This window comes from Symphalangus syndactylus, chromosome 17, assembly GCF_028878055.3.
Source record: "Symphalangus syndactylus isolate Jambi chromosome 17, NHGRI_mSymSyn1-v2.1_pri, whole genome shotgun sequence".
In the NCBI taxonomy this organism is placed as follows: domain Eukaryota; kingdom Metazoa; phylum Chordata; class Mammalia; order Primates; family Hylobatidae; genus Symphalangus; species Symphalangus syndactylus.
The window spans coordinates 13,330,831-13,350,377 of record NC_072439.2 but is presented as its reverse complement, the minus strand read 5'-3'; the positions used below and the strand labels follow the sequence as shown (position 1 = coordinate 13,350,377).

Genomic DNA, 19,547 nt, shown 5'->3' with positions numbered 1-19,547 from the left:
GAGTAGCTGGGACGACAGGTGCCTGGCACTACACCCGGCTAAATTTTGTATTTTTAGTAGAGATGGGGTTTCACCATGTTGATGAGGCTGGTCTCGAACTCCTGAACTCAGATGATCCACCCACCTTGGCCTCCCAAAGTGCTGGGATTACAGGACTGAGCCACCGCGCCCGGCCCATGCAGGTGATCTCTCGTGTGCTGCAAGGATGCATCTGAATGTTGGGAAGCACAGGGTTGGGACTTTGCCTTGTTTTGGGCCATCCCATCACCATGACAACCCACATCTCAGGACCAGCAAGGTCATCATCTAGAGCGGCAGGAGATGGTCTTCTGCTTCCTCTGTAAGGTTCCATCCTTGCCTTAACACCAAGCAAAGCATACAAAGCCAGCGTTTACGGGGATGTTATGAAGTTGTATTCCAAGATAAACATTTTATTTATTTATTTATATATATTTTTTGAGACAGAGACTTGCTCTGTTGCCCAGGTTGGAGTGCAGTGGTGCGATCTCAACTCACAGCAACCTCCGCCTCCTGGGTTCAAGCAATTCTTCTGCCTCAGCCTCCCAAGTAGCTGGAATTACAAGCGTGCCACCATGCCCGGCTAATTTTTGTATTTTTAGTAGAGACAGGGTTTCACCATGTTGGCCAGGCTGGTCTCGAACTCCTGACTTCAATATCCACCTGCCACGGCCTCCCAAAGTGTTGGGATTACAGGCATGAGCCACTGCGCCCCACTCAAGATAAACATTTTAATTTTAATTTTTTTTTTTGAGACGGAGTCTTGCTCTATCGCTGAGGCCATACTGCAGTGGCACAATCTCGGCTCACTGCAACCTCCGCCTCCCAGATTCAAGCAATTCTCCCTGCCTCAGCCTCACAAGTAGCTGGGATTACAGGTGCCTGCCACCATGCCCGGCTAATTTTTGTATTACTTAGTAGAGATAGGATTTCACCATATTGGCCAGGCTGGTCTTGAACTCCCGACCTCAGGTGATCCGCCCGCCTCGGCCTCTCAAAGTGCTGGGATTACAGGGTGAGCCGCCGCGCCCGGCCAAGATAAACATTTTAAAAGTTAGCTTAAATTACTATCATCCTCCATAAACAGGCCTTCCCAGCCCCGAGTGGTTAGAACTGCACGGGGTGGTGGTAGCAGCGACCATGGGCTAGGGGAGCTGAGGACAGGCCTTCAGCGTCTTCTAGGTCTCTGGCCTCCAGCCTTGCCCCTGAAGTCCGTCCTCCCACGCCAAACTTGTTTCAACAGCAAGTCCCCCAAACCCTGCTCACAACCCTCCCACAGGTCCCCAGCACCCACACCACAAAGCTGGGCAGGCTGGGTTGAGAAGGCAGGTGTTAAGAGTGACTCTCCCTCTCTGAGCCTCAGTTTCCTCATCTCTAAAATGGGTTGATGGGGGAATACAGGGTTATCAAAGCTTTTTTTTAAAACCTTAACTCCCAAAATACATAGGTGTTCATTGGCAGGTGGTGGAACATAACGATGACTCTCACAGGAAGGCTTTTCAGTTTCTGTCCCCGCGCCCACCCTCTGCCCTCTGGAGCTGCTTGGTACCTGAGACTTTCCTGGTTCCTTGCCTTTGGGGGACCTCGCTTCCCGGACACGCCTCTCCTTGGCCACTCCCCTGGTCACGCCAATGAAGCGCCACTTCCGGCCCAGACCCGCTTCTTATTGGTCCCGCCTCCGCAGGCCCCTCCCTGCACAAAGTTCCTAGTTTGCCCTTGCCCCGCCCACAGTTTCTCAGGCCCCCTGAGGTTCGGTGACCCGCCTGGGGCTGCCTCCAGCACTGCCTGAAAGGAGACTCCGCCACCCCGGAGGAGACAATCCCATTGGAGTCAATCACGCGGTCCACATTTGCAGACGTAGTGGAGAGTCTGGGGCGTCGGAGTCCTTGCGGGCTGGGGCAGCGGGATGGGTTGTTCTTTCCCATCTCAGGCGCGGACGGGGCAGCCTGGAGAGCGCCGTAGGCGAGGAAGGCCCCCAGCGCAGGCTTCGGTTATTGGTGTCTGTGCCGCGGCCACTGGCCCAGCCGATGGGTCGGGACACACGGTCGCGCTCGCGGTCCGCGGGTCGCCGGGGCCGAAGCCAGCGGAGCCAGAGCGGGAGCCGGAGCCGAAGCCGAAGTCGGAGCAGGAGCCATGGGCGGCGAAACCGGCGGCGTCGGGAGGACGAGGGACGGCGCAGACGGAGGCGGCGGAGTCGGGAGCGCAGGTGGAGTCGCTGCGGGAGTGGCGCTGGGGATCCGGCTCCTACCTCAGGAGCGCCCGACCGAGGGTTGGAGATCCCGGGGAACCAGTAAACCCCCGACTTATCGGGGAGGGCTTCCTGGAGTAGGGGACAACTGACTACGGGTCGGAATTAACCTGGCAGCGGAAGGAAGGCGAGAGGCGTTCCAGGCAGGGGACCGGGCGGTTGGAGGGACAGGCCGGAGCCGGGTGAGCGAGGCGGCGGGGAGGTAACGAGAGACCAGATCATATATCGAGCCTTGTGTGCTCAGCACATTAGATTTTGGTTATTAGTCGGAGGGAAACGGAGAGCCTTGAGAGGAGTTTGGGCAGGGGAGTGACGTGGACTGACTTAACTCTGCAAACTTTCTGGCTTTGAGGTGGAGAAGGGATGGAGCGGGGTAGGCAGGAGCGGCACCAGAGGAGGACGGCACAGTTGTCCAGACAGTAGATGATGGCAGCCTCGATGGGAGGGAGGCTGTAGTCAACCACAGCGGGCAAAGTGCGTAGATTTCAGAGGGATTCTGGAAGTAGAGGAGACAACATTTGCTAGTGGAGGTGGACTGTGGGAGGGAAGAAGACTCGGTGTTAGCTGGCAGGACTCACAGCCGACTCCTAGTACCTGAATCTCAGCTTCCCCACGGTCCTTTTCTTCTGGAGATGGGGCACTTGGTCGGATTTGCCTTGAGCCGGTTCCAGTACAGAGAAACCAGAATGGGGACAGGGAGTGATTCCCAGACCGGGGCCCCAGTGCTGGCTCAGTCCCTTCGTGGCTGACACTCAGGCCAGTCTTGCCCCGCTCTGGGCCAAGTTCACTCATCTGTTGTTGGTTTTTTTGTTTGTTTGTTTTTGAGACGGAGTCTTGCTCTGTCGCCCAGGCTGGGGTGCGGTGCCAAGATCTCGGCTCACTGTTACCTTTGCCTCCTGGGTTCAAGCGATTCTTCAGCCTCAGCCTCCCGGGTAGCTGGGATTACAAGCGCGTGTTGCCACACCCAGCTAATTTTTGTATTTTTTCGTAGAGCTGGGGTTTCTCCATGTTGGTCAGGCAGGTCTTGAACTCCTGGCCTCAAGTGATCTGCCCGCCTCAGACTCTCAAAGTGTTGGGATTACAGGCGTGAGCCACCGCGCCTGCGCATAAGTCTTGTTAATGTCATCTTTGTGTTTTTTCACCTACCATTTTCTGGTATTGGAATTATTCGCAATAATTTGCCACTCTAGATATGTAATTAGAATTAATGTTCACGAAAATTCAGTTGAACTTGTGGCCAATATTTAAGGGCTCTGCAATGATTGGTTTCAACATAGTTTACATTTTTTGACATGAGCTTAATGGGTAGAGCATTTAACAAAATATTTGGCAGTTCTCTGCGTACAAAGACCCCTAAACGTGACTGAGCTCAGTGGCTCACATCTGTAATCCCAACACTTTGGGAGGCTGAGACAGGAGGCTTGCCTGAGCCCAGGAGTTCAAGACCACCCTGGGCAACATAGCAAGACCCCTCTGCACAAAAAAATGTAAAGAGTTACCTGGCTGTGGTGGTGTGTGCCTGTAGTCCCCGCTACTCAGGAGGCTGAGGCTTGAGCCCAGGAGGTCAAGGCTGCAGTGGGCTCTGATCATGTCGCTGCACTCCAACCTGTGTGACAGAGGGAGACTCTGTCTCTAATAAATAAAAATATACACCTTGCCTCTAGTAGACTCTGTGTCTAATAGACTTTGTCTCTAATAAATAAAACTAAAGGCCCCTGAACCACCCCTGAGGTTGTGTATCTTCCATTCCCTGCTCTCTACTTTGTTAACTCCTGTCCATCCTGTGGGACTAGTTCAAACACCACTTCCATCTAGGAGGCCCTCCCTTGACAACCTAAATGTGTTCGGGTCTCCTGGTTCATACCCTTATAATTCCTGTGCCACCAGCCCCAGCCACCTCCCTGCTCTCGCCTCCTCCCTCTCCGCCACATTCTGTCTCAGCCACACAGCCTCCTCATTGTTCTTAGAACGTGGCAGGTCAGTGCCTGCCTCTAGGCCCTTGCTATTGCTCTGCCTCGAACACTCTCCCTCCGAATCCACCCATCGCTGCCTCCCCACTCCCTCCAGACCTTGGCTCAGTGTCAGCTCCTGAGAGAGCCCCTCTCTGACCTCAGCCCTGCAGCCCCAGCCCCTGTGCTCGGCATCGCTACTCTTTGTGGCTTCTGCCTCTGCCTAGTGTTGCGTGGTGTGTTTATTTGCTGATGTCTTCCTTGTTGGGGCCCACCAGAGGGTGAGCCCAGGAAGGCAGAAGCCATCAATATTTGGGCCACTGCTGTGTCCCCAGAACCTAGAACAGTGCCTGCTCCCCCACGGGCACCCAGTGAGCATCTGTGGAGCAGATGACAGCGGCAGGCACTGAGCAGGCATCCATGGGTCCTCTCCGCAGGTCAGATTTGGAGGAAGAGCGGTGGCAGCGCTCAGGGATGCGAAGCCGGAGCCCCCCGCGGCCCCAGTGGCACTCAAGGGATGGGGCCTCTCAGTCAGACTCGGGAGAGGAGCAGTCACGGGGCCAGTGGGCTCGCCGGCGACGGCGCGCACGCTCTTGGTCTCCTAGCTCCTCAGCGTCCAGCTCCACGTCTCCGGGGCGATCGCAGAGCCCCCGGGCGACCGCAGCTGCCCTGAGCCAGCAGCAGAGCCTGCAGGAGCGGCTGCGGCTGCGGGAGGAGCGGAAGCAGCAGGAGGAGCTGATGAAGGCCTTCGAGACGCCCGAGGAGAAGCGCGCACGGCGGCTGGCCAAGAAGGAGGCCAAGGAGCGCAAGAAGCGGGAGAAGATGGGCTGGGGTGAGGAGTACATGGGCTACACAAACACCGACAACCCCTTTGGAGACAACAACCTACTGGGCACCTTCATCTGGAACAAGGTGGGCCCCGCCGGGTGGTGGCCTCTGTCCCTGTAGCATTTCCGATGTTTCTGGAGACCCCAACACTCGAGACACTCCCAGCCTGCACTTGATCGTGCAGGAGTTGGTTTTACACATGCACGCATAAGCCAGCTTCTGCCGCCATCAGCTTTCTTTTTTGACACAGGGTCTCGCTCTGTCGCCCAGGCTGGAGTGCAGTGGCGCGATCTTGGCTCACTGCAAGCTCCACCTCCCAGGTTCACGCCATTCTCCTGCCTCAGCCTCCCGAGTAGCTGGGACTAGAGGCGCCCGCTACCACGCCCAGCTAATTTTTTGTATTTTTAGTAGAGATGGGGTTTCACTGTGTTAGCCAGGGTGGTTTCCATCTCCTGACCTCGTGATCCACCCGCCTCAGCCTCCCAAAGTGCTGGGATTACAGGCGTGAGCGATCACGCCCGGCCAGCTTTCTTTTTTGACACGGTCTCGCTCTGTCGCCCAGGCTGGAGTGCAGTGGCGTGATCGTGGCTCACTGCAGCCTTGACCTCCTGGCCTCAAGCGATCTTCCTACCTCAGCCTTTTGACTTGCTGGGACCACAGGCACCACCACCATGCCCGGCTAATTTTGTATTTCTTTGTAAAGATGGAGTCTCACTATGTTGGCCAGGCTGGTCTCAAACTCTGAAGCTCAAGTGATTTTCCCACCTCGGCCTCCCAGAGTTCTGGGATTACAGGCATGAGCCACTGCACCCAGCCCACCATCATTTTCTTGCCATTAACTGTGTCTCTTGTGGTGTAAGCTTCAGCCATTCTTTGCCCCAAACACCAGCCCAACCTGAAACCTGTCTAGAGAGCCAGCTCTTGGCGTCACGTACCCAGGACAGGGTTCCACAGTTCCAGGCGCTCTGTCATCTGAGCTGGTGGTTTCGTTCTGCGCCCGCCATTTAGCCATCAGTCACACCAGTGGCATAAGACAACAGAACTTACTATCTCTTCATTCTGGAGGCCAGAAGTCCAAAATGAAGGCGTGGGGAGGTGTGGGCAGGACCCCACTCCCTTCGGGGGCCGAGGGGAGGCCCGTCCTGCCTCTCCCAGCTCCAGTCATGGCTAGTGATTGCTGGGCCCTCCCAGGCTTGTAGCTGCAGAACCCGGCCTGTTCCTGTGTTGCGTGGCCGGCTGTCTTCCCGTCTCTGTCTCCACATGGCCTTCTGCTCCGTGTGTCTGTGTCTAAATGTTCCTCTTTTCATGAGGACACCAGGCACTAGATGAGGGCCCGCCACCTCCAGGATGACCTCATCTTACCTACGTCTGCAAGACCTCATCACTTTTTTTTTTTTTTGAGACGGAGTCTCACTCTGTTGCCCAGGCTGGAGTGCAATGGCGCAATCTCGGCTCACTGCAACCTCCGCCTCCCGGGTTCAAGTGATTCCCCTGCCTCAGCCTCCCAAGTAGATGGAATTACAGGCGGGTGCCACCAAAGTCGGCTGATTTTTGTATTTTTAGTAGAGACGGAGTTTAACCATGTTGGTCAGGCTGGTCTCGAACTCCTGACCTCAAGTGATCTGCCCGCCTTGGCCTCCCAAAATGCTGGGATTACAGGTATCAGCCACCATACCCGGCCAAGACGTCATTTCACATAGGGTCACAATTACAGCTGCAGGGGTTCAGACGGGGTTGTGCCTGTGGAGGACACAGCTCATCTGAAGCAGCATCCACTCGTGGAGGGGGTGGAGCAGGCAACATGTGGGCTGGGCCGACTGCACCTGCTCGCTGGTTGCTCAGTTGGGAGCTGTGGGGTCCCCAGGTGGCTTCTGCCCGATGTCGTCTGAGAACACAACGAGCTCCTTCCGCCTTGGGGCCCTCACACTGCTGCGCCCCTGCCTGGACATGCTCTGCCCCTTCCCCGGCTGTTCTCTTCTGTCAGGCCTCAACTGACACGTCCCCTCTTGAGAGAGCCCTTCCTGGCCCCTTGCTCCCCAGAGCCCCCAGGGTTCTTTATTGAGGCACACACTGCTGCCTGGCACTTCATCGCCACCGTGTGCTGTGTGCCTGCGGTGTGCTGGGCACTACCGTGAGCTCTGGGTGGGCAGCCATGGAGGAGGAAGCTGTGGTCATCATTGACGCTTGCGGAAGCGGCCCCAGGCTGGGCTGGATAGACCACAGAGTGGCCCGGGTGTCTAGGGGGTGGTCCCCAGCCAGGCAGCCTGTGTCCCTGGAGGCAAGTTCTTCTGGGCGGCAGGGGGTCCTGGAACCCCCTCATGGCGACGGGGCGCCGGGAGCCTGGGGAAGGTGGTCAGGAAGTGGGGGCTCCGCACCAGGCTCTCAGACAGCTGCTGGAAGAAGCCAGCTTTGAGGGTCTCCAGGCTGGGACAAGCCCATCAGTGGCCACCCCTGTGCCCCGCTGTGTGGGCGGGGCTCCATGACCCCACAGGTTTGCTTTCAGAGCTGCTGCTGCCCCCACTCACTGTTCCTGCCCTGTCCCACGCGCAGTGGGGGACCCTGACTTGCTGAGGGCGTGACCTTCACGTCTGAAGCACCCAGACTCCCGGGTAAAGCGAGTCAGCAGGCCTTGAGCAAGGCTTTTCTGTTGGGGGCTGGGGTGGCCCTGAGTGAGGCCCTCCTGTTGGGAGTTGGGGTGACCCCGAGCGAGGCCCTCCTATTGGGAGTTAGGGTGACCCCTTCTTCCCCTTTGCATACATCTCACTCCCAGTGGGGGCTCTATGTCTGTGCTGAATTGGATCCACTGAGTTTCAGGAGCATTAAGGAGGGGGTTGGAAGACGTGCAGTGTTGGCAGGTCACCTCTCTGCAAAACAAGGGCCCTGGTCAATCTCTTGGACGAAGGAGCAGAGGAGGGGGGCGAGGGGGCAGATCTGTGCTCAGGGCAGGTGTGCTTGGCGCTTCCAGGCCCTGGAGAAGAAGGGGATCAGCCACCTGGAGGAGAAGGAGCTGAAGGAGCGGAACAAGAGGATCCAGGAGGACAACCGGCTGGAGCTGCAGAAGGTAGGCACTCCGCCAGCCCACTGGGCAGGGCCCTCCATCTCCAAGGCCTGGAGGCCCACCCCCTCTGGCGGGACTTGAGGGGCTTAGGTGGGAAGTCCGGGGGCTGGCTTCAGGTAAGGCTGGATCCAGGGACTCAGACCATGGCCCCAGGAAGCTGTTCCCCTCCACCTCTTGGCTCTGCTGGCCTCGGGCCTTCACTCCCACATGCTTTCTCCAGGGTGGCTGAGAGGGCCCCAGCTGCTCCGAGCAGCTGAGTCTTGGGCAGGAGGGCCCTCTCCCTTCCCAAGATCTGTCCACCAGCCCAGGCATCTCCAGACCAATCCCTGTGCCCAGGGCAGCTGGGTGGAGGCTGGGCCCCCATCATCACAGCCCCTCCCTCCACAGCCCCGCGGCCCCCATGGCCCCGGCTGCCCTCAGCCTCCTGTGCCTGCAGGTGAAGCAGCTGCGGCTGGAGCGGGAGCGGGAGAAGGCCATGCGCGAGCAGGAGCTGGAGATGCTGCAGCGAGAGAAGGAGGCAGAGCACTTCAAGACGTGGGAGGAGCAGGAGGACAACTTCCACCTCCAGCAGGCCAAGCTGCGGTGCGCCGGGCCCTCCCTCCCCCCGACCCAGACTTGGAGCCAGGGCCGGGCACTGGCTGTCACTCTGGAAGCCACTGCTCTCCCACCCTTCAGGGTCCCACGTGGCACTTCTTGGGACCTTCCCTTCCGGACCCCTTCCTGGGTGGCAAGGCTCCTGTCTCCTGCCCTCCCACGCTGGGCGGGGTGCAGAGCAGACGGGCCCAGGTGAACGGCACCCCATGTGTGCTGGACGCCGGTCCTGCACCGACTGCGGTTGTCCCTGCCACACTCCACCCAGGAGGGTGGCACCCCCATCCGCCCGGATTACAGACAAGCTGTGGCTCCGGGGTGTCCCTGCTTGCCTTGGGCCCCGTGGCGGGTGACATCAGGCTCCTCCCAGCTCGGGCCTGCCTGGTGACGGGTTCCCTTGGGTTGGACCAAGACCCGCCTGCAATGCGTACCCCCCTGCAGGCCCAGAACAGAACCCCGGCTCTCTGCTCCGAGTGGTCTGCTTGGGGGAGGAGGTGGTTGCGAGGCAGTGACTACTCTGGCCCCCAAGCCTTCCTCTGCTTCAGCTCCTCCACTGTTCCCCATCACAGCCCACATAGAAGCCGCCCTCCTGGGCACATCCCAGAGGCCCTCCAGGAAGCCCCTCCCACCTGGCCCACCCTCCGGGTCCGTGCTGTGTGCACTGCACTTTGACTGCACTGCTGACCTGCGCCCTCTGGCTGACCCGGCTCACTCTACCTTATGCCTCCTCCTCCAGGAAGCCTTCCCTGACCACCCCCAACGGGTCAGGCCCCTCCCCAGCTCCGACTGGTGTGGTCACCCCAAGGGCAGGGTCTTCAGCATGGAGGGTACAGCCCAGGCTCTGATGCCACCTTCCCCTGCTCCCCACAGTTCCAAGATCCGCATCCGGGACGGGCGGGCCAAGCCCATCGACCTGCTGGCCAAGTACATCAGCGCCGAGGATGACGACCTGGCCGTGGAGATGCACGAGCCCTACACGTTCCTCAACGGCCTCACCGTGGCCGACATGGAAGACCTGCTGGAGGACATCCAGGTACCCAGCCCCGCCCGCTGCTCTGCTGACCTGTACCTCCCCCACGCCAGCCACGCCCAGCCCCACCCGCTGCTCTGCTGACCTGCACCCTCCCCCACGCCAGCCACGCCCGTGCCCTTACCCCCGACCCCCGACCCCCGCCCCCAGGTCTACATGGAGCTGGAGCAGGGCAAGAACGCCGACTTCTGGCGGGACATGACCACCATCACTGAGGACGAGATCTCCAAGCTCCGAAAGCTGGAGGCCTCGGGCAAGGGGCCAGGTAACGGCGGGCGTGCGCCTGGGCTCCAGGGGAGCTGCGGGGACTACAGCATTCACCCAGAAGCCTCAGACTTGCTGTGGGGCCTGTTTCCCCAACTGGGGCCTCCCCTTCTGGGCCGAGCCACCAGGGGGCAGCAGCGGGCAGTAGGCCCTGGGAGGGGTGCAGGGGGGTGGGCCTCTGTCTGGGGTGCAGGGCCAGCGGCGTCCAGACCCAGCGTTCCGTAAACGCTGACTCGGCGGTGCCAGCCTCACGGGAGCCACGGGGCTTTCTGCTCGGGTTTCAGTGCTCACGGTGGCTCTGCCTGTTTGACAGCAGGTCTCGCTCCACCTGGCCTGAAGGCCGTGCCACCCTGCTTCAGGGCACTCTCCCTCCCATGGGTCAGTTCATGCCCCTCCAACCTGATGGGCTTTTAAAATCATGTTTCCCTCCCCTCCGTGTGGTTGTACGGGGATGCTCTGAAGCATCTACCCCGAGCACTGCGGACATGTGGGCTGGGCCGTTCCCTAGGGTGGGGCCGTCCTGGACACTGCCAGGTGCTGAGCAACGTCCCTGGCCTCCACCCACCCCGGGTCAGGAGCACCCCTAGTCCTGACAATCGCAGATGTCCCCAGATGTCGCCCAGAGTCCCCTGGGGGCAGAATTGCCCTAGATGAGACCCCCCTGGTCTAAAAGCCAACCACAGCAGCCCTGGCCCTCCCCCCAAAATCCACACCCCAGCGGCTGCTGTAACAGTGCCTGGCTCTCACGGGCCACGCATCCCTGTCGATAGACCCGGTCCTTCCCCTGCCCTCTCTCTCAGGCCTTGGCTGCTACCAGCCCATGGTGGCCGAGGATCCCAAGAGGCTGGGTCAGTGTCATTTGCAGCCCTCAGCGTGGTCTGTGGCAGGTCCTTCCTAGGAAAGAGCCTGTGGCTTTCCTCTTTTTCAGTGGAGCTTTGCCTTCCCCGGAGGTGGAGGTCACTCAGCCATCCCATCCCTCCAGTGGTCTCCTTGGTGTAACCTCCGAGAGGCAGGGCAATTCTCCAGCATCAGAGATGTGTCCGTAAGGGTCTTTGTGTGCTCCTGCTGGTGCCAGCGGGGCTGGGGAAAGACTTCTGGATGCAGTACATTTTCCCTCAGAAGCCCCAGACCCTAACCACCGGCTTCAGGACGCCTGGGACGCATTTCCAGCATTGCCCTAGGCCCCGCCCTCTCCTATAAGCCTGGGACGCATTTCCAGCGTGCCCTATTGCCCTAGGCCCCGGCCTCTCCCGTCCCTTCCGTGGCCCTCTGCCTCCACCACGTCTGCCTCGGCCCTTCTTCCCCCTCACGCATTACAGTTGGGGGTCCCAGGTGGCTTTGGTGTCCTCTGAGGGAGTTTCTGATTCTCTTTTCAACACGGTTTCCAGGAGTAGGGAACCGAGGGGACTTTGCTGTCTTCCCAGAGACCCACAGAGCCCCTGTCTTGGATCTTCTTCAATTAATTGGGCTTTTTCTTTTACTTTTCTTTTCATTTTTCAGAGACAAGGTCTCGCTCTGTCACCCAAGCTAGAGTTGAGTGGTGCGATCAAGGCTCACTGTAGCCTCGACTTCCTGGGCTCAGGTGATCCTCCCACCTCAGCCTCCCTAGAAGCTGGGACTACAGGCGCTCACCACCACACCCAGCTAATTTATTTTTTTTATTTTTTGAGAAGGAGTCTCACTCTGTCACCAGGCTGGAGTGCAGTGGTACGATCTCTGCTCACTGCGACCTCTGCCTCCCAGATTCAAGCGATTCTCTTGCCTCAGCTGCCCAAGTAGCTGGGACTACAGATGCATGCCATCACACTCAGCTAATTTTTGTATTTTTAGCGAGACGGGTTTTCACCATGTTGGCCAGGATGGTCTGAATCTCTTGACTTCATGATCCGCCCACCTCAGCCTCCCAAAGTGCTAGGATTACAGGCGTGAGCCACCATACCCAGCCACTTTTGAAAATTTTTTGTAGAGATGGGGTCTCACTGTGTTGCCCAGGCTGGTCTTGAACTCCTGGCCTCAAGCAGTCCTCCTGCCTCACCTCCAAAAGGGCTAGGATTAAAGGCATGAGCGACTGCATGCTTTTTCTTTTTAATTTTTTACAAAATTATTTAAGTTTTTTATTTCTGTAGGTTATTGGGGAACAGGTGGTGTTTGGTTACATGAATAAGTTTTTTTGTTTTTTGAGACGGTGTCTTGCTCTCTCGCCAGGCTGGAGTGCAGTGGTGTGAGCTCAGCTCACAGCAAACTCCGCCTCCTGGGTTCAAGCGATTCCCCTGCCTCAGCCTCCCAAGTAGCTGGGATTACAGGCACACCACCACACCCGGCTAATTCTTTGTATTTTAGTAGAGACAGGGTTTCACGATGTTGGCCAAGATGGTCTTGATCTCCTGATCTCATGATCCACCCACCTCAGCCTCCGAAAGTGCTGGGATTAAAGGCGTGAGCCACCACGCCTGGCCGTTTACATGAATAAGTTCTTTAGTGGTGATTTGTGAGATTTTGGTGCGCCTAGCTTTTTCTAGGAAGTTCTAACCCTACAGGAGGTTGTGCAGTAGAAAACGGGTGTCATCCCAGCTCAGCTTCATTAGCCTCCCACCCTGTATAGGGCCTGGCCTCTCCCCATGCAGCGCCAGGGCCCTTGGCCTGCACCCCCAGCCTCTAGCAGCTGTTGGGACCCCCTAAACCCCCTGGGCCCCCTTGTGGGCATTCGGGAGGCGTCCAGACATGCAGCAGCACGTCCAGACCCGGCTTTCTGTAGACGCTGACCGGGCGGCGCCTGGCCTGGCTTCCTGGGAGCTTCCCAGCTGGGCTCTTCTGCTTGGGTTTCAGTGTTCGTGGCAGCCCCGCCTGTCCGGGCACAGCCGCGCTGTGCTTGGCTGGGGCTGCCACAGATTCCAGTGCCACTTAGGGCCCAGCAAAGGGGCTGCAGCTCTGGGTGCCGATTCCAGGATCCCAGGTGATTGGCCGTCTAGGCTCTATCCAGTCTCCTGTGGTCAGGGTGTGGGCCTCTTGACCCTCTGTCCACCGGCGGGGACTGGAGAAGGCAGGTCTTGAGCAGGGTGCCTGTGCTGGTCACCCCCGCCCAGTGTGTCACCAGCAGCTATGCACCAAGCTCCCTGTGGGCCCAGCATGGCACAGGGAACAGCAGCAGCAAACCCCCTTGCCCGCCTCGGGAAGCTGCCATCGCTGGATGGTCAGGGAGGGCTTCCCAACGGAAGGGATGTTCTCACTGAGCATGGAGGATGCGAGGAATTTAGGAGGCGAACGGGACAGAGAAGGATGGGTGGCTGGCAGGAAGCACAGCATGTGCAAAGGCCCAGAGGTGGCAGGGGTTGGGCATGGGCAGCAAGGGGGGCAGGGTTGTGAGGTGAGGACAGACCCAGCGGGGTGGGTGGCAATGGCCCGAGAGCAGCCCTGAGGCCGCCGGTATGCCACGCGGTGTGGGGCAGAGCACGTGGAGTCAGGCTGGGCTCCGGCCTCCCAGCACCCCACTCCTGCCCTCAGCAGCCTCCCCGTCCATCGAGGAGGGACTTGAGCCTCGGGCCCCCGGGCCAGTGGTAGATGCCAGACAGACTCCATGTAGGATGGGGGGCGGCGGTGGGGAGCCGTTTGACCTGGGGCGGCCCCAGGGCTTCCCCAGGGGCCAGCAGGGCGGCCTTCTTTGCCAGGGCAGAGCTCCTCATTAGGCTTCACAGAGGGAAACCAAGGCCCAGAGAGGGCAGGCTACTTGCCCACAGTCACATAGCCCGGGCTGGCAGAGCAGATCTGAATTCCAGAGAGCTTGGCTACTGAGCACACCCCCCACCCCCTCATGGGCTGCCCAAGGCCAGGGCAGAGTTGGTTCAGGTTTGTGGGCGGGGCCCACAACTAGGGTTCCCAGACCCACATATCAGACTCACCCGGGGAGGGGCATTCTCAGGGCCAGTCCTGGCCTCCCCCGCGCTGGGGGCCTGGGCCTCCACGGCAAGGCTTCAGCAACTGCATTTTAACATGGCTCCCAACCTCCGCCCACCCCCTCCCCTCCGCTGTGGCCAGGGTGGGGACAACCTGAGACCAGGGAGGAGGTGGGACCCCCGTAAGGGGAGGGGACTGGACTGGATGGGACCCCTGTGGGGGAAGAGGAGGGGAGGGGGACCCCCCCATGGCAGGGGAGGAGGCTCTGATGGGGTTGAGGAGCACCTAGGAAATGTGGAACCGCCCCCCATGCCCCCACCACGCTGCAGGTGAGCGCCGTGAGGGAGTCAACGCCTCTGTCAGCTCCGACGTGCAGTCGGTGTTCAAGGGGAAGACATACAACCAGCTGCAGGTCATCTTCCAGGGCATCGAGGGCAAAATCCGCGCTGGTGGCCCCAACCTGGACATGGGCTACTGGGAGAGCCTCCTGCAGCAGCTGCGGGCCCACATGGCGCGGGCCCGGTGAGCACTGGGTGCGGGTACCAGGGGTGGTGCCATCCGGGTGGGATGGGTTTCGCCCCCTCCTGGGTCCTGGGTGGGGTGGGTCTCGCCTCCTCCTGGGACCTTGTGGGGTGGAGGGGGGGCAGGAAAGTGCCGACTGGCCGGGGCTGGCCTGTGAGTGATGAAGGGGGGCCGGGGGGCGCGTAGGCCCACGCCCTAGTGGGAAGGTCCCAGGATGCTCCAGTGCCCTCACCCGGAGTCCTGAGCCCCGTTGGTCTCACAGGGCTCCCCAGGAGCTTCCGCCCTTTAACGAGTACCTGGCGCGCTCCAGCAGCCATGGCATCACAGGAAGCCCCGAGGCGGCCTGCCTGTTCACGCTGCCTTCCGCCCAGGCCCGTGCCCTCCCAGCGCTGCTGCCTCCCGGCCTCTGGCTGTGTACAGATTCCTGGACTGTTTTTGGCACCGCTGTGTAAATACATGTCTCCTCTGCTAATTTGTAAATGTCTCTAAATTTATCATGTTTGTTGGCTGGTGTCCTGCTGGGCCCCTTCTCCTGGCCAGCCCCAGCCACAAGACACTGAGACTCCAGCGTGAGACAGAGACCCACCCCTCCCTGCCACGGGATGGTTCTCCGGGGTACCTGGGTCCTCTCGTCCTCTCTCCCATAAGCCTTGACCCTGAACTGACCAAGCCTGGGCAAAGGTCCCAGCCAGAGCTGTGGCTGCTCACCACCTTCTCAGGGTCCTTGCAGCAAAAGGCGTGAGACTCTCGGTGGGGGTGGGGCGCGGAGCCCCTTTGCCTCCACGTGGCTGACCCCGGCCCTGCGTCCCAGGTTGCGTGAGCGCCACCAGGACGTGCTGCGGCAGAAGCTGTACAAACTGAAGCAGGAGCAGGGCGTGGAGAGCGAGCCGCTGTTCCCCATCCTCAAGCAGGAGCCCCAGTCCCCCAGCCGCAGGTAGGCCCGGCCGGCACCCCGGGGGACGCCGATGCAGACGCGGAACAGGATGGAGGGGCGGTGGGCAGCCTCTGCGCCTCCAACGCTCTCTCCTCCCCAGCCTGGAGCCTGAGGACGCGGCGCCCACCCCGCCCGGGCCCTCCTCGGAGGGCGGCCCCGCGGAGGCCGAGGTGGACGACGCGACCCCGACAGAGGGCGACGGCGACGGGGACGGTGATGGCGAGGGCGAGGGCGAGGCGGTGCTCATGGAAGAGGACCTGATCCAGCAGAGCCTGGACGACTACGACGCCGGCAGGTACAGCCCGCGGCTACTCACGGCGCACGAGCTGCCACTGGACGCGCACGTGCTGGAACCGGATGAGGACCTGCAGCGCCTGCAGCTCTCGCGCCAGCAGCTCCAGGTCACGGGTAAGGGCGGGGCTGGAGGCCAGGGGGCGGGGCCAGTGGGGCGAGCTGGGGGCGGGGCTTCTCCAGCCTCATTTCCCGGCCGAAGCCCCTGGCATCAGTAGGGAGCTGCTTGATTCTTCTCCCCCAGGTGTCTGAGCATCCGTTCCGTCACCTGCACTGGGGCGTTCATTCATTCATCCTGGGCTTGCTGGCCACAGGTGGTGGAAGCTTTTACCACCCGCTGTCCGAGCACTCCCAGGGCAGCCTCGGTCCTAAGACAGGAGAAAATACCAGCTTCAGAAAATCCCTGGGCCAGGACCCCCTTGGGGGTCATGCGTGGGGCTGGATCCCGCAGCCGGGTCTTAACCACCAGGTTCTCCTGCCGCTCGGCGGGGAAGCGCGCTGCGCTTGGTTCCCACCCAGGAGGACGATAGATATGAAGACCAAGGTCCGGGGCTCGGGGCGGATGGTGCGGGTCTCAGGGCCCCCCAGGACCTGTCCCCTCCCCATGTGCCTTAGCCCGCCCCAGCTTGTTTCCCTTTTGCGGGAGGCACCAGCGGCCGCCCCTGCCAGAGAGGCTAGGAGGGAGGCCAGGACCCAGGGGGAGGCCGAGGCCCGGGTGAACGCCGTCCCGCCCGCAGGAGACGCCAGCGAGAGCGCGGAGGACATCTTCTTCCGGCGGGCCAAGGAGGGCATGGGCCAGGACGAGGCGCAGTTCAGCGTGGAGATGCCGCTCACCGGCAAGGCCTACCTGTGGGCCGACAAGTACCGGCCACGCAAGCCGCGCTTCTTCAACCGCGTGCACACGGGCTTCGAGTGGAACAAGTACAACCAGACGCACTACGACTTTGACAACCCCCCGCCCAAGATCGTGCAGGGATACAAGTTCAACATCTTCTACCCCGACCTCATCGACAAACGCTCCACGCCCGAGTACTTCCTGGAGGCCTGCGCCGACAACAAGGATTTCGCCATCCTGCGCTTCCACGCGGGGCCGCCCTACGAGGACATTGCTTTCAAGATCGTCAACCGCGAGTGGGAATACTCGCACCGCCACGGCTTCCGCTGCCAGTTTGCCAACGGCATTTTCCAGCTGTGGTTCCACTTCAAGCGCTACCGCTACCGGCGGTGACGGCCCCGGGGAACGGCAGGCAGGTGGCCTCCGGGGCGCAATAAAGGGGCTTTGGTGAAGCTGGTGGTCACTCCAGGGCCACTGTCTGGGCTGAAGGGCCGCGGGTTCACGTCCCACCTCAGGCTGCATCTTCCTCTCGCCAGGCCTCAGTTTCCACCTATGTAAAGGGGGGGGTCACCACTGAGCCTGCCATGGTGAGCTGAAGATATGCTGGGACAGGCTGGCCTAGGGTCCCAATGCATCGGTGGGCGCCGCCCTGGGCATCTTCCGAGCACGAGGGTGGCCAGCAGCCGCCAGCTGACCTCACCATCCAGGCAGACACTTTCTGCCGCCCCTCAGCCAGGCTGGGTGTGGGGCCCACAGGGCCTGCCCCAAGCGGCGGCCACACAGGGTGCTGTGGAGATGGGCCAGAGGGGCCCAGGCTTGGCGGTGCCAGGCTTGTGAGAAGCAGGAAACTCAAGGCCAGCCCCGCCACATCACAGGGCACCCACTGGGCGTGAGGCAGAGCCCACGACTGGGGCAGCTCCAGCCCTGCCCACAGGCCACCCTTGCCCGCATCGGCAGCATTGAGGCTGGCACCCTGCTGGCGCCCGATCTGCCACTGCAGAAGGGACCATCTGTGGACACCCACACTCTGCAGGGGCTGGCCCCCAACTCACCCCGTGCTGGCTGGTGGGGTCCATTTCCCCGCAGTGGGTGTGGAGGATGCGTCGAGGTCCCCGTCTCTGTCAAGGTCATGGGAACCAAAAGTCACTGAGCCGTCCTCCCCCCACCTCCGAGCACAGGGCCTGGAGGGCAGGGGCTCCCCGAAGCCTGGGGGTTGGAGAATGGTGAGGGGTTTCCCCAGGGATCCCCCCATCTGGCCTGCTCACGGCGCCTTGGGGTGCGAGACCAGTGACCCCTAGTTTTGCCTATGTCAGGACAATGGCTCCTTCTCACTCCCTTTTCTCAGGCCAGGAGGCCCGAGGGGCACACGGGTGCCACAGCCCAGGTCGGAGTGGCCCAGCCGGCAGGCTTGTTCCTTCAGCATCTGACGGGAACATCTCCAACAGAAGCAAAATGGAATGTGCCTCCCAGACCCCCAGAGGGCCACCCAACCTCACCAGTCACCAGCCCCAGACCACCCACAGCCCCTCCCAGACACCCTGCCTCATCTGGAAATAGTTTCATTTGTTTCTCTAAAAAGACTTTTGTAGGTGGGAAAAAAAATCTTTTATTCTCATGGAATTGGCCTATTGGCAAGATTGCATGTTTTTTTTTTAATAAACGTTTTATTTTAGAATAATCTCAGGTTTGCAGAAATGCAGAGTGTTAACGTCCCCGACGCCCCACACCCACTGCCCTAGTTGCTGCCGGCATTTGTGACACAGCGCATTTGTCACAAGGAAAGAGCCTGGGAAACAACAGGGCATCCAACTGGGGCCCAGTGCTCCCTTGGGAGCTGTTAGTGCCTGGGTCTGTCTTTGCCCCCCACCCCTCTGCCTTGCCTCCCACAGCGGGGGCGACAGTCCATTTCCCAGATGACAGGAGGGAGGGTACAAGGGTGGACACAGCTGCTGGCCTGGGCCCAGGCTCTCATGGGGGCAGCGCTTGGCCATGCCTGGGGACATTCATGGTGGTCCCGCCTTGGGGCTGCTCCTGGCGTGGAGTGGGTGGAGGCCAGGGATGCTGCCCAGTGTGCTTCAGTGCCCAGGATGAGCCTCCCCAAATGTTCTCACTGCAGTAGGCAGAGGTGCGAGGCAGATCCTGCACTCCCCTGGGGCACTGGTCACCTCCCAGCCCCGACCTCTAACAGGATCCCGGAAGTTGCTGGCACAGGGCTTGGGAAGTGGCCAGCGAAGTGCATCTGATCAGCGTCCGCTCTCCACGCCGCAGACCCTGGCCCACACTGACCAGCCTGTTCCAGAATCCCGAATCACATTGCAGCACACACAACACCGCCATCCCTGGCCCAGCCTTTAGCAGACATCACAAGTTGATGGCAGATGGCCAGAGCCAACTTAGAATCCTCTGGGCAGCCTCTTGCATGGGTCCCTGGCCAGCTCCACCGCCGATCAGGACAGGCTGCTGAGGGCAGGGCTGAGTCCGGGCTGGACTCGGGAGGCACTTTTTCTTTTTTTGAGACAGGCTGGAGTGCAGTGACGTGATCACAGCTTTCTACATCCTCAACACCAGAAAGCACTTTTGAACCCAGAGTGCTGTTTGGGACAGGCTGGGTTCTGTAGTCGCAGCCCAGGTTGTGTGTGCGTGGCTGGGGCAGCCCAGCCTGTACTGGGCCTAACCCGGCCCTCCCACCAGCTCTGTGTGACTATTTACTTCCATTTGGCTGCTCGGGACACTGAGGCTCACAAAAGCCCACGTTGTGGAGCCCAGAAAGTGGCAGAGCCAGTATTAGAAGCTGGGTTTCTCTACCTTGGAGAATCTCAATCCCAGACCACCACCCTGTCCCTGCCTCAGTTTCCCCACCTGCCCTTGCAGAGAGTCCCCCAGCCCCAGCATCCTGCTTCCTCCTCCTCACGTGCCTTTTGCACCCCAAGGGAGATGGCCGTCCTCCAACTGGCCAGGCACATGTTTTGCCAGGGGTCCCAGTCTGGAGGGAGCAGAGCTGGGGCCCTGGGGCCCCCGAAGGGTCACGGGCACTGGGCCTGGGAAAACAGGCTGCTGGCCGAGAAGGGTGACGGCTGCCTTGCAGAGG

The 19,547-nt window shown here is 60.5% G+C and overlaps 1 protein-coding gene across 2 annotated transcripts; it reads left to right on the top strand.

Annotated features, from left to right (window-relative positions):
* Window positions 1-1,974: 1,974 nt before the first annotated feature.
* Window positions 1,975-18,137, top strand: CACTIN (cactin, spliceosome C complex subunit). 2 transcript variants are annotated; one of them, XM_063620655.1, is made up of 11 exons: window positions 1,975-2,224; window positions 4,653-5,127; window positions 8,009-8,104; window positions 8,538-8,683; window positions 9,563-9,725; window positions 9,873-9,987; window positions 14,207-14,399; window positions 15,211-15,333; window positions 15,434-15,741; window positions 16,362-16,871; window positions 17,805-18,079. In XM_063620655.1, the coding sequence occupies exons 1-10, from the start codon at window positions 2,046-2,048 to the stop codon at window positions 16,850-16,852; spliced, it is 2,289 nt and encodes a 762-aa protein (XP_063476725.1). In that variant the 5' UTR covers window positions 1,975-2,045; the 3' UTR covers window positions 16,853-16,871; window positions 17,805-18,079. The 2 variants fall into 2 exon arrangements, with proteins under 2 accessions (XP_063476725.1, XP_055102960.1); XM_055246985.2 differs by having other exon boundaries at window positions 16,362-18,137.
* Window positions 18,138-19,547: the final 1,410 nt, after the last annotated feature.

Excerpts from the sequence above, each read along its gene's own strand:
- CACTIN (XM_055246985.2), top strand. The coding sequence starts at position 2,046 with ATGGGTCGGGACACACGGTCGCGCTCGCGGTCCGCGGGTCGCCGGGGC. Across the intron at positions 8,684-9,562 it reads CTCCAGCAGGCCAAGCTGCG|TTCCAAGATCCGCATCCGGG; the intron begins GTGCGCCGGGCC and ends TGCTCCCCACAG. Across the intron at positions 15,334-15,433 it reads CCCCAGTCCCCCAGCCGCAG|CCTGGAGCCTGAGGACGCGG; the intron begins GTAGGCCCGGCC and ends TCTCCTCCCCAG.